At 47.8% G+C, this 14393-nt stretch overlaps 1 protein-coding gene across 7 annotated transcripts in view; it reads right to left on the bottom strand.

Annotated features, from left to right (window-relative positions):
• The window catches only part of ABCC6 (ATP binding cassette subfamily C member 6), a 60270-nt gene that overhangs the window by 40531 nt on the left and 5346 nt on the right, over positions 1-14393 (bottom strand). For all 7 annotated transcript variants that reach the window (XR_007519756.1, XM_049904943.1, XM_049904941.1 and 4 more), the window contains 5 exons: positions 13685-13810; positions 12437-12498; positions 11530-11652; positions 2595-2798; positions 1577-1754 (listed from right to left, as the gene is read on the bottom strand). Coding sequence is in view for 6 of the 7 variants with exons in the window: in XM_049904943.1 (XP_049760900.1) it covers positions 1577-1754; positions 2595-2798; positions 11530-11652; positions 12437-12498; positions 13685-13810 (693 nt within the window). In the remaining variant the exon portion in view is untranslated. The remainder of the gene's footprint in view (positions 1-1576; positions 1755-2594; positions 2799-11529; positions 11653-12436; positions 12499-13684; positions 13811-14393) is intronic.

The raw sequence follows: 14393 nt of genomic DNA on the forward strand, positions 1-14393 counted from the left end.
CGCAGGCCCTTTGTGAGAGCTGAGGTATACAAAAGGAGTAAAAATGTGCCCTAAAGTGCTGGAGCAACAATAACGACTAAAGTAGTAATAAATAATGATAATAAATAAGATCACAAATAAGCATGCTGGGTTAATGATGGTGACACTGGCGATCATTTGCTGAGTGCTAACTATATCCCAAGAGTCCCTGGTGGCAAAAACAGTTAAGCACTTGGTTACTAACCAAAAGGTTGGCAATTCAAATCCACCCTCGGAAGAAAGGCCTGGTGATCTACTTCTGAAAAATCAGCCTTGAAAACCCCATGGAGTTGCTACGGGTTGGGGTCAACTCGATGGCAACTAGTTTTGTTTTCGTTTATCTACGTCTCGGGCACTGTGCTAAATGAATAGCTTCATTCTTTCTTGTGACGCTCACAACAACCATATGTAGCCGGAATTACCATTATTTCATTCTATCTAAAACTCCATCAATAAAACAATTCCTAAATCACTGCCCATCACGGCAAGTGTGATAAACGCCACGAAGCAGCTGTGGAGCACAGGCTCTGACCCCATCAGTACAGGGAGGAATGGGAAGTTCAGTGCCCCCGGGGGGTCTTCTTCCAAGGCTCAGTTACACACACAGAGTGGACAGGCCACACCTAGCGCCGCGCTTGGGAGGACGTGGGTCAGGAAACAGCCACTGCTCACACGGCCATCGAGGAGCTGTTCTCTTTCCTTCCTTCCAGGTGACAGCGCGAGGGTAACTGCATGAGACTCACATGGCACGGTGTGGGCTCTGCCCTGACTCAGAAGCCGCAGACTCCACTGCAGTCAATATTTCCTGAAGCAGTCTGGTGGGCTTAGCTTCGGGGGGCCCTGAAGCCCAAAGCTGTGCTCACTGACGGGACTTCTAGCCCAGATGCAATTTACCAGTCAGAAACCAAAGAACCAAACCTGTTGCTGCTGAGTAGATTCTGACTCAGCGACCCTACAGGACAGAGGAGAACTGCCCCATAGGGTTTCCAAGGTGAATTAGAACTGCTGACCTCTTGGTTAGCAGCCGATCTCTTAACCACTGTACCGCCAGGGCTCCAAACAGTTGGGTCATTTTGACCAACGTGTTGCCTTTATCCAGGTTCTACACAACCGGAAAGTTAACTCTTTATCCTCGTGAGGGTTGAGTGACAATCAGTTAGACAAAGCGGGGTGGGAAGAGTGCCCTGGTAGCAGGAACAGCAGGTGCAAAGGCCCTGAGGTGGGAGGGCGCCTGGTGTGTTTGAGGAACCAAAGGAGACTTATGTGATTGGAAGGGGATGTGAAAGGGAGGAGTGGTCACGTGACATGTGTGTGATGGGATGTGAGGAGGTCAGACAGGTCCCCAGGGGTCAGATCATGCAAGGTCTTACGGAGACAGCCAAGAAGGTGAGAGCAGAGTCTGAGTAGTGACAGCGTAATAGGAGTGGTTTCAAACACTGATATTGTTAACAGCTAAGCGGCCTCACCCTTCCTTGCGGGAACTTTTGCCTGCCAATTGGGATGGGGCGGGGGGCGGGGGGGAGAAGGGAAGGTGGGGGCCTCCCCTCCAAGGGCTCACCTTTCTGGTCACCAGGCCGGTGATGGCCGTGCGCAGCCTCATTTGCAACAGCTTCAGCCTGTACATGTGCTGCTGCTCAAACAGCGTTTGCAGGCAGGCGCAGAGGAACATCAGCACCACAAGGAGGTAGCCCTTCCAGGTGGGGGCCTTGGGATCGCCAATAAATTCCAGAAAAAGGCTTGGGAGAAGGGAGAGAAGGTACAGATAGTGAGAGGAAGCGCCTGTGATGTTGCCTTTGCCCAAGCCTGGCCAGGTGTGGAGGGTCAGTGTGGTAGATTGTTTGCAAAAATGGCGGCAATGATTCCCCTCCCCTCCGCCCCGTCCACACTCCCTTTCAATGTGACTTCGTGACTTCGCAGCTCCTTCCGCCAAGAGGTAGAGTTTCTGTCCCCACCCCTTGAATCGGGGCTGGCCATGTGATGAGTTTAGGCCAAAAGAATACAATGGAAGTGAAATGTGCAGCCTAGGCCCAAGAAAGCACGTAGCTTTTGCATGATCTCTTGGAACCCTGCCAAGCTGCCATATGAACACGCCTGAGCTAGCCGTCTGGAGTATGGGAGACCACGTGGAGCAGACACAAGCCATCTCAGCTGAGACCACCTCAGACCAGCCAGTCTCCAGCCAACCCAGCAGCTGACTGCAGACGCAGGAGTGAGCCCAGCCAAGGCCAGAAGAACTGCCCAACTGAGCCCAGCCAAACCCAGTTCAAACTGCTGTCCCACGTTATCATAAGATAAATAAACGTCTGCCGTTTTAAGCCACTAGCTTTTGATGAAAGCTAATTGATACAGTCAGGTTAGAGTTAACTCGTTTTCCCTCCCTAAGGTCGGTTGCTTTCTCATTTATTTTTTCCCTTCCTCTGTATCCTCTTCCCCCACCCTCTGGTGCCCTGTGCCTGGAGGCTGTGAAAGACAGAGTGTGGGCAGAGGGAAGAAGCAAAGCTGAAGCCCCACTGGTCCTGGAGGGATGCTGTTGAGTGACAACTGGCTTTAGCAAGACATCCAAGGTTTGGACCCACCCGAGAAGCTTGGGCACAATGAACCTGAAGACATCACTGATGACAAGGCTGAGGGTCCCCAGAAGGAAGGCAGAGCGGGACACCTGCCAGATGGCACCCAGCAGCAAGCCCCTCTTGCTCCCTTCTTCCGGTAGGAAGGCCTCGGTCTCCTGGGCCTCCACACCACTGCCTGCTTTCCTTCCAAATGCTGTGGCCTTGGTGTGCCTTAGGGAAGAAGAGAAATTGGTCTGGTCCTTTTATGTGTCCTTAGAGGTGGCAGCCGGCCTGAGGGCAGCGGGACCAGATGTTCAAGGGTTATTTTCCCAGCAAGGAGGGGGGTGGGTGTGCCTGGAACCAGCCTCACGCCCCACCTCCTTCCTATCAACCAGAAAACCCACTTTTTACCTTTTTTTTTCACTATGGTGGAAATACACACACCAAAACACTCACCAGCACGCCCACCTCCATGTTGACAATGCAAAGGCAGTGATTACATTTTTCATGTTGTACCACTATTATCTTTTTCCAGACTATTCCACTGCCATTAACATTAAACTCAAATGCTCCTGAAGCAAAAGCTCTCCCTCTGCCCCCCTCCTGCTCCTGGCCCGAGAACCAAACCGTCGAGTCCATTCCGACTCATAGCAATCCTATAGGACAGAGTAAAACTGCCCCATAGGGTTTCCAAGGCTGTACCAAAGGTTATTAGTGGGTACCAGGGGTGATGGCACAGTGGTTAAAGCGTTCGGCTGCTATATACCAAAAGAGCTGCTAACCGAAAGGTCAGTGGTTCAAACCCTGCAGCCGCTCTATGGGGAGAAAGATGTGGGGTGCTATGAGTCAGAATCGACTCCATGGCAATGGGTTTGGCTTGGGTTTGAATCGTTACCGGAGCAGACTACCACATCCTTGAACCACCAGCCTTTTGGTTAGCAGCTCTTTTGGCACATAGCAGCTGAATGCTTTAACCACTGCGCCACCACCCCTGGTAACCACTAATAATCTTTGGTTTCTATACACTGGCTTATTTTATATAAGTGAGATCATACAGTACTTGTCCTTTTGTGACTGATTTACTTCGCTCCGCACGATGTTTTCAAGGTGAACCCCCCTGTGGGACAATCAGAGTGGGCTCAAGGCAGGAGGGAAGCCCTAATATCTCACAGACAAGGGTAGGGATGAGCAAGTATTGAGCACCCACTATAGTGGTGCAGTGGTTAAGAGCTTGGCTGCTAACCAAAAAGAGGTCAGCAGTTGGAATCCACCAGCTGCTCCTTGGAAACCCTATGGGGAGGTTCTACTCAGTCCTATAGGGTTGCTATGAGTCAAAATCGACTCCAAGGCAACGGGACTTTTTTTTTTTTTATGCTCCAGTCACTCCTAAGAACATAGCAAGCCAGGTATTATCCCCATTGCACAGATGAGGAGACTGCGGGTCAGAGGGGTGAACTTGTCCAAGGGCACACAGCTAAGGAGCAGCAGAACAGGGATTTAATCCCCACTCTCTGCCTCCAGAGCCTGTATACTTTTTGATCCAACATACTGTCTATTATGGATTGTGTCCCCACTAAGTATGTGTTGGAATCCTAACCCCTATACCTGTGGATGTGATCCTGTTTGGGAACAGGGTGTTCTTTGTTATGTTAATGAGCTGTATCCATGTAGGGTGTGTCCTAAACCTAATCACTTCTGAGTTATAAGGAACAGCCTAGACACAGAGACAAGAGAGCACAAAAGGGGGAAGGCAAATGCCACAAGAAGATCACCAAGGAACAGAAGAACAGTAGCTGAAAGAGACAAGGACCTTCCCCCAGAGCCGGCAGAGCAGAGAGAGAGCCTTCCCCTAGGGCTGGTGCCCTGAATTCAGATTTCTAGCCTCTAAACTGTGAGGAAATAAATTTCTGTTCTTTAAAGCCACTCACTTGTGGTATCCTTACAAATTTATGCACCAACCACTAGGGCCAAAGATGAAGAAACAGAAGATTTTTATCAGCTGCTGCAGTCTGAAATTGATTGAACATTCAATTAAGATGCATTGATAATTGCTGGTGGCTGGAATGTGAAAGCTGGAAACAAAGAAGAAGGGTCAGTAGTTGGAAAATATGGCCTTGGTGATAGAAACGATGCTGGAGATCGAATGACAGAATTTTGCAAGACCAATGACTTCATTGCAAACACCTTCTTTCACGAACATAAACGGTGACTATACACACGGACCTCACCAGATGGAACACACAGGAATCAAATTGACTACATCTGTGCAAAGAGACGACGGAAAAGCTCAATATCATCAGTCAGAACAAGGCTAGGAGCCAACAGTGGAACTGACCATCAACTGCTCGTATGCACGTTCAAGCTGAAACTGAAGAAAATCAGAGCAAGTCCATGACAGCCAAAATGTGACCTTGAGTATAACCCAGTGCCGTTGAGTCAATTCCAACTCATAGCAGCCCTATAGGACAGAGTAGAACTGCCCCATTGAGTTTGAGTATATCCCACCTGAGTTTAGAGACCATCCAAAGAATGGATTTGACGCATTGAACACTAGTGACTGAAGACCAGACGAGTTGTGGAATGACATTAAGGACATCATACATGAAGAAAGCAAGAGGTCATTAAAAAGACAGGAAAGGAAGAAAAGACCAAGATGGATGTCAAAGGAGACTCTGAAACTTGCTCTTGAACATTGAGCAGCCAAAGCAAAAGGAAGAATTGATGAAGTAAAAGAACTGAACAGAAGATTTCAAAGACATTCGAGAAGACAAAGTAAAGCATTATAATGACATGTACAAAGAACTGGAGATGGAAAACCAAAAGGGAAGAACATGCTCGGCGTTTCTCAAGCTGGAAGAACTGAAGGAAAAATTCAAGCCTCGAGTTGCAATAGTGAAGGATTCTATGGGGAAAATATTAAACGACGCAGGAAGCATCAGAAGAAGATGGAAAGAATACACAGAGTCATTATACCAAAAAGAATTAGTTGATGTTCAACCATTTCAAGAGGCAGCATATGATCAAGAACCGATGGTACTGAAGGAAGAAGTCCAAGCTGCTCTGAAGGCACTGGCGAAAAACAAGACTCCGGGAATTGATGGAATATCAATTGAGATGTTTCAACAAACAGATGCAGTGCTGGAGGTGCTCACTTGTCTATGCCAAGAAATTTGAAAGACAGCTTCCTGGCCAACTGACTGGAAGAGATCCATATTTATGCCTATCCCCAAGAAAGGTGATCCAACCGAATGCGGAAATTATAGAACGACACCATTAATATCACACGCAAGCAAAATTTTGCTGAAGATCATTCAAAAATGGCTGCAGCAGCATATCGACATGGAACTGCCAGAAATTCAGGCCGGTTTCAGAAGAGGATGTGGAAACAGGGATATCATTGCTGATGTTAGATGGATCCTGGCTGAAAGCAGAGAATACCAGAAGGATGTTTACCTGTGTTTTATTGACTATGCAAAGGCATTCAACTGTGTGGATGATAACAAATTATGGATAACACTGGGAAGAATGGGAATTCCAGAACACTTAATTGTGCTCATGAGAAACCTTTACATATTATCAAGAGGCAGTTGTTCAGACAAAACAAGGGGATACCGATTGGTTTAAAGTCAGGAAAGGTGTGCGTCAGGGTTGTATTCTTTCACCATACCTATTCAATCTGTATGCTGAGCTGAACTATATGAGGAAGAACAGGGCATCAGGATTGGAGGAAGACTCATTAACAACCTGTGTTATGCAGACGACACAATTTTGCTTGCTGAAAGTGAAGAGGATTTGAAGCACTTACTAATGAAGATCAAAGACCACAGCCTTCAGTATGGATTACACCTCAACATAAAACAAAAATCCTCACAATTGGACCAATGAGCAAAATCATGATAAACGGAGAAAAGACTGAAGTTGTCAAGGATTTTATTTTACTTGGATCCACAATCAACAGCCATGGAAGCAGCAGTCAAGAAATCAAAAGACGCATTGCATTGGGCGAATCTGCTGCAAAGGACCTCTTTAAAGTGTTGAAGAGCAAAGGTGTCACCTTGAAGACTAAGGTGCGCCTGACCCAAGCCATGGTATTTTCAATCGCATCATATGCATGTGAAAGCTGGACAATGAATAAGGAAGACCAAAGAAGAATTGACGCCTTTGAATTGTGGTGTTGGCAAAGAATACTGAATATACCATGGACTGCCAAAAGAACAAACAAATCTGTCTTAGAAGAAGTACAACCAGAATGGTCCTTAGAAGCAAGGATGGCGAGACTGCGTCTTACATACTTTGGACGTGTTGTTAGGACGGATCAGTCCCTGGAGAAGGACATCATGCTGGGCAGAGTACAGGGTCAGCGGAAAAGAGGAAGACCCTCAACAAGGTGGATTGACATAGTGGCTGCAACAATAAGCTCAAGTGTAACAATGATTGTAAGGATGGCTCAGAACCAGGCAGTGTTTCGTTCTGTTGTGCATAGGGTCGCTATGAGTTGGAACCGACTCAACGGCACCTAACAACAACAACAGGAAACTAAGAGACAGCTCTCCTGAACTGGCCGCCCATAGGTGCTGGCACGTAAGGCAACGCTGATTCTAGGCTGAACGACAGGCTGATGGAAGCTTAGGCAGCCCAGAAACAATAGGACCCCAGCCCTTGGTCATACCAGGGACTACAAAGCAGAGTTAAGGAGAGGGGGGAAGAGGGGGTGGAAGGAACCAGGGGTGCCTTCCTGAGGCCAGTCCTTGGCTATAAAGGAGAAGTGGGGGTGATGCTGTCACTGATAGCTCCAGTTGCTGTATGGCCTTGAACAAACTGGTGCCCCCTCTGTGCCACGGTGCCCCGGTGTGTCAAAGGACAAGGCTGCTCCCACTCTCTGGGTCCCTTCTAGCTCTGACAACCTATGGTGCTATCAGTAATTCTGACAGTGGACAGGCACAGAAGTCAGCTCTTTATGCATGAGCTTTTCATCTCCTCTTGACCTCCTTGTAGGTGGGTATTTATTAGACTCCCCATTTTACTGAAGAAGAGACTGAGGGTCTGAGAGGTAGTGACAGCTGCTCACGGTCATGCAGTGAGGGGCAGAGCAGGGACTGGAGCCCAGGTCTCAAGCCATGGTTCAAGTGGTGCCTCTTTGTGCACCAGAGACCCTCAATCCCTCACCAAAAAGAAGAAAATGCAAAAACCCACAGTAAGCTCAGTGGCCACACCCTTGTTAACAGGGGCCCCTGGCCTGCCTTAGTGCCTAGCTGGCATTTATGGAGGGTGGTAGCTCGGCCTCCATCACTGAGCTGCGTGTGGCCTGCCTTCACAAACATTTTGGCAATTGGGGCTCAGCTCAGAGGCCATCCTTGACTACCCATCCCTGGCTTGTCCTGCCATTTAATTCATTGTCTTCACAGCCATGTTCACTCTCCCCAACTCTCTCGTTTATTCACTTGTCCTGATAGAACTCCACGTGGGCGGACTCCTTATCTGTATTTTCCACCGGGGTGTCCCCAGCACTTGAGCATAGTAGGTGCTCAATACTTATCAAGTGACTGGGAACAAAGACTGAGTGAAGAGCCCAGTGAATAGTGGGAGAAACATTTGTAAACGGAAGGAAGAAAGTGGGCAGCTTGGTTTAGAGGACAGAACCTGGCCTGAGAACCAGGAGACCTGGGTTCAAATGCCTGCTTTCCTCTCCCCTCTGAGCCTCAGTACAACAGTGGGGGAAGAGACAACTGAAGGTTATGTCTGCCCTGACATTTGCTTGGTTCTGTTTTAGCTTCTTGCCCCGGAATTCCGAGTCAGTGTGTTTAGCCTGCCGGCCCCCTCATGAAGAGTGGGCCCCTTTTTCAGCAGGTCTCGCCTTTATGCACAAGCTTTTCGACTCCTCTTGACCTGCTTGCCAGGTGGGTATTTATTTGACTCCCCATTTTACTGAAGAAGAGACTGAATGTCTGAGAGGTGTTGACAGCTGCCAAGCTCAAGCAGTGAGGGGCAGAGCAGGGATTTGAGATAAAGGAACATCTCTGGACTGGTGTCTGGCCTTTGATCCCTTTGATCTCTCAAGTGAAGGTCACTTAGTGCAGGCCAAATTCAAATGACTACAGAGTGAGGCGGGGGTATGACTGAGTGGCTTAGGCCAGGTATAAGTTGGAGGATACAAAAGAGAGGGGTGGGGACTGTGGCAAACGAAGGGCATATGTCCTGTCCAATGGGGCATCCTCTACCCAGATCCCACCTCCTGCTGCCATGCAGGGATGTGGGCCAGTGCTGCAAGATCTATTTAAAGCCAAAAAAATCTTAAATTTTTTTTTTTAATGTGAAATCTCCAGTTTTAAATGTTGGCAACTTATTAAAACACAAAGCAACAACGAAACACCATATGGACCAAACATACCTTGTGAGCCTGATTTGGCCAACAGGAGGTGGGTTCATGACCTCTCTCAACAGCGTCCTCTCCCTTCCCTCAGTGGTTGCAAAATATTTCAGAAACAAAACCAAAGTCCTCTTGGTGTGTCATCAGTCAGCTCAGAAAATGGCTGAGTTGAGTCTTTGCCTAATTTTGACTTTCTCCTTCCTGTCTGCCCATTGTTTATGGGAGGGTTCTCCAACTGTCCCAGAGAATGTTTCTGTTTGCTCCACTGTTGGGTGATTATAACTCTCACGCTGGCTAGAGAAGCCAGGAGCTGGGAGACAGTGGGCTAGACCTTCCGGGCTCTTTGGAATTAATTCTGCCACTCTTGTAAATAGTTTAAGACTGGAGGGACAATATGGCAGGATGTGCCTGTGGTGAGAGGAAAGCTGCCCTTTAGTTTTCTGACATCACTTCCCCCCTTTGGAAAAAACAGCACCCCCTCCGTTTGGGGGAGGAGCACCTCTCCTATCTCATGTGGTTCTGAAGGGGCCACCAATCATGGGACTCCCTCTCCTGCCTCTAGCCATGAGATTGGCTCCTGAGGTGGATATGACTCAAGCCAGGCCAATCAGAGACCTTTCTTGGGATATTCTATACAGATTCTAGGAGAGAAAGCCTCTCTCTTTCCGCTGGGGTGGCAGAACTAGCATGACATGAGACAACCCTTCTGGAGAGGCCAATACACAGATAACAGCTGAGCTGAGAGATGTAGGGAGAGAATCCTGGATCCAGCCATGCCTAAGGCTAGACCCACATTGGCAGTTATGTAAGCTAACAGACTAACTCTCTCTCGCTCTTGCTTCATCTAATTTGTGGGATTCAGCCATCTGCAACAAGCACAACAAAATTCTAGTATGTGCAGTGGAACCTTGTGGCTCTTCCCACAGAGCTAAGTGATGTTTGTTTTGCCCCTAGAACACTGAGTTCCAGTGAGGTCAAGTGACTTGTCCAAGGTCATTCTCTATTCAATGGCAGGGCAGTGTTCAACCCACGTTTATCTAATCTATGTTAATGTCTCTTTTCTCTAGAGAGGTGGTTCTCAAACTGGGTTCCTCAGACTCCAAGGGCTCCACAGAGGTCAAGAGTGAGACAATTCTGTTCTACCTCCTACTTCAGTGAGCAGCGCCTGAGGTCTTAAAAGCTTACAAGCAGCCACCTGAGATAAAACGATTGGTCCCTATTCACCTGGAACAGCAGAGAAAGAAGGAGACCCAGGAATTGGAAAAAAAAATGGACCGCAGGTATAATTGCCTCCATAAACTATTAGCTCCAGACCAGAAGAAATGGGTGGTGCCTGGCTACTGTTACTGAACATTTTGATCAAGGACCCAACAGATGGCTCCTGATCAAAAGAAGGAAATGCGTGGAACAGAAGTTTAAACTCATATAGAAACCAGACTTACTGGATCCACTGAGGCTGGGGGAACCCCTGAATCTAATGCTTGGAAATCATCTTTAAATCTTGAACCAAAACTATTCCATGAAGCCAGTGTCAAACTAAGCAATAGTTTAGCCCAGTGAATAAAGAGTTTTGCCTCAAGCCTAGCACTCTTATAAAAAAATTGTCTATATGAGTGTGAACCGACAACAGTTTATCCAAAGCACAGGTGAGAACTTTAAGGGAGAGAAAGCCTAAATGAATGGTGATGAAACAATATGGGTAGAGACAGTGAAAATGGTGACACGATGTGAAGTAGGTAACCAATGTTATTGAATGGTTCATGTAGAGATTGTGAATGGATGTATGCTTGGTTGTGCATATTGCCAACAAAAATAAATAAAATATTTTTAAAAACCAAAAAAAAAAAAAAAAAACAAACCCATGGCTGTCGAGTCGATTCCAACTTATAGCGACCCTACAGGACAGAGTAGAGCTGCCCTATAGAGTTTCCAAGGAGCGCCTGGTGGATTCGAACTGCCAACCTGTTGGTTAGCAGCCATAGCACTTAAGCAGTAGCCACCAGGGTTTATTTAAAAAAAGGAAAAGAAATTATACACAATTGATAAAAGATGGTAGAAAAACAAAACAAAAAGAAGTGAGGTGGAGTAGACAGTACTAGAAAGCTTGAAACCTTCTAGATAACTAATATTGCTTGAGCTCTTACTACTTTCCAGGAATTCGCTAAGTCCTTTTCTACGAGTCATCTTTTTTTCACCCCCCACAAGCTATGGGCTAGGGGCTAATGGTAACCTCATTGAACAGATGAGAAAACTGAGGTCTAAAAAGCTAATTACTAAGGTTAAATGATAAGTTAGTTGGTTGTCTGCATTTTATAGGCTGCTACCCAATATTCCACTCCCAGTCTTAAAATACCCCTTCTGTCTCCTGCCTGCTATTCCACCATTATTGCTTCCTTCGGGGGCCTCGAAGCCTTTTGAAAGCCACAAAGCACTCTGGAGGAACTGTATCTTGAGCCCGATCAGTTAATGATCAGTGGGATCAGCTGGAAATCCGGGGACTGTGGAGGTGGAGCCCAGAGTAGGGGTGTGGGTTGCATTTGGGGCCAAATGATAAGCTTCAGCACCCGGCTAAGCCCTTGACCTTCATGCACTCACCTTGCCAGGTTCCTTGTCCATTCCCTTTCGAGCTGGGAAACAAGTTCTTCAGAGGAGTTTTCTTTCCCAAGTGACCAGAGGTCTTTTGGTCCCAGTGGCCTCCTGTAGCCCCTCCAGACCAGTCTGTAAAAGAGGATCACCAGGGGACGCTCCTCCTGCCATCTGCTCCCTGCAGAGTCCTGCTGGGTAGCTGTGTGACCCTGGGCTGGTCACTTTTCCTCTCTGCACCTTTCCTGGCTCCTTGGTAAAATGAAGGCTATTGACTGCACCTGAAATTGAAACCCTGGTGGCATAGTGGTTAAGAGCTACAGCTGCTAACTAACCAAGAGGTGAGCAGTTCGAATCTACCAGGCGCTCCTTGGAAACCATATGGGGCAGCTCTACTCTGTCCTGTAGGGTGGCTATGAGTCAGGATCGACTTGTTGGCAAGGGGTTTGGTGGGTTTTCTCAGTTTACAAGAATCCCTGGTGGTGCAGTGGTTAAGCACTGAGCAGCTAACCAAAAGGTTGGTGGTTTGAACCCACCAGCCACTCTGCAGGAGAGAGTGGCAGTCTGCTTCTGTAAAGATCACAGACTTGGGAACTCTATGGGGGCAGTTCCACTCTGTCCTATCGGGTTGCTATGAGTTCGAATTGACTCGATGGCAACAGATTTGGTTTTGGTCTCGGCTTACCAAAATTATCTCATTTAATTCTCATGTGAGCCCAGATGATTCTTGATCCATTTTGCAGATGAGGAATAAACAGGCTCAGAGGTTAAATGAGGCTGGGTGGGTGAAAGCCTGGCCAGCCTTGGTCAGCTTGGGGGAAACCTCAGGGTGGGGGTGGTGAGAGCTGTGGTGAAGGAGAGCTGCTGGTGCAGGTGGGTGGGAACACCATCCCAGCCCCCGCCCTGCCACTTTACTTACTCAGAAACCCACCAGAACATGACCTTGGAGGGGAAGGAGGCCCCAGCCTCGGGACATGGATTCTGGAAAAGACAAAGAGGGGGAGGCCTGGGTCTCACATTCCATGGTGAGTGTGTGGCAAGGGGAACCAAGTGGAGGAAAACAAGATGCACTGGTCATGAGTTTAGTATAAAAAATGCACATAGAGGGGTTCTGAAGTAGATACAATGGCTCTGATGTTTCCTGCCAGGCGGGGCAAAAAGGGATTGGGCCACAAGGCTGACTGTCCACAGGCCAGAACTACCAAGTACCAAGAAGAACCATTGCTAATATGGAGACCAAGATGTTCTCCAAGCAAGGACCACACAATATAGACAACATCCTCAACAATACCCCACAGTGAATGTGGTAAAGAGGGATCTGTCCTGCGATTGTGCCAGCTGTTCCAGAAAGGCTACACCGATTTATACTCTTCGCCAATTGGGCACGAGGACAACCATTTCACCACATCTTCACCATCACAGCCTGTTACCACTTTTTAAAATTATTTGCCGTTCCGGTATGCAAAATAATAATAAAAACAAAAATAACATGTCTCATTATAGTGTTAATTCGATTGCTTGAGCAGTTGAGCATCTTTTTATATGATTAACTGCGTCTTCCCCAGAAAACCTTTCCTAACTTCTCAGGGTTAACCTTTGTTCACTCTCATGGATCACGAACTCCTCCTTCAGAGCTCTTACCCCAGTCGTTAATTTTCCACGCAGCTGTGAAATTCTGTGATTAATGCCTAGCTCCCCTACTTGACTGTCAGCTGCATAAGAGCAGGGGCCATATCTGCTTGGTCACCATAGAACCCTCAGCACCTAGCTGGGGCATGGAGCAGGGGTTGGCAAACTACAGCTCGAGGGCCAAATCCAGCCCAATGCCTGTTTCTGCAAATAAAGTTTTACTGAAACACGGCCAAGCTCATTTATTTACATATTGCCTATTCTACTTTTATGCTACAACAGCAGAGTTGAGTAGTCAAAACAGAGACCATCTGGTCCACATGGACTAAAATATTTACTCTCTAGCCCTCTACAGAAAAAGTTGGCTCACCCCTGGCATAAAGTAGATATTCAATACCCTTTTTTGCTGAATGACTGAATGAATTAAAAATTCAAAACCAATGTTCTAGTTCAAGTCCCTTAGGTCACACGGAGAGACAAGAGATCTGAATTGGGGCAGGGACAAGGGAGTCACTGGGTTGGAGACCTGGTGACTTACAGACTGCTGGGGGTCTTTAGGAAAGAAGGGGGGTTGATCCGCCAGGCAGGACAGCACAAACTGTGCCACGACTAGAGTCAAAGACAGGTAGGTCGACAGGTGGCGGAAAGGGTCACTCTGGAAGTCCTGTGGGAGAGAAATTAGAAGCCCCACTGAGTCTGGGCGGGTAGAAGTCAGCCCGTAGGGCTCAAGGGTAGTAGCAGTTAGAGCGGGTGCCCATAAAGGGAGAAAAGGTGGAGGCTGAAGAGGATTTCTGCAGCTGGAATGCTAACAAGGCAGGGTCATGGGCTTCAAAAACCAGTCTCCCGGCATTCCTGGGTGTCCAGATTCACAAACAACCTGACTTACACGTTCTGTCCATACAAGTGAGCCAAAGCCATGTCTGGGATTTGCCCACAGCCAATTGGACATGCGTTGAAGGGATACTTCACCTTTCTCCTTATGACAGTAAGGGAATCCTTATTCCCTTTCAGCCCCAACCCCAGTCTCCCATCCCAGCGTCCGCTTGGCCAGTGTTCTCTGGTTTATGGAGAAGGGGCTGGTCTGATTGGGCAATGACTCTGCCTTGAGCACATCCAAGGGCCTTTACGTGCACCGTCCCATCAAGTCCCTCCCCACACCCTCCTCCGACCCCAGCTGGGGTTTGCTGCTCCATTTTACTAATGGGGCAACCAAGGCTCAGAGAAGCAGTAGCACCTTGCTCAAGGGC

The sequence above is a fragment of the Elephas maximus genome, chromosome 12 (assembly GCF_024166365.1).
Source record: "Elephas maximus indicus isolate mEleMax1 chromosome 12, mEleMax1 primary haplotype, whole genome shotgun sequence".
Lineage (NCBI taxonomy): Eukaryota > Metazoa > Chordata > Mammalia > Proboscidea > Elephantidae > Elephas > Elephas maximus.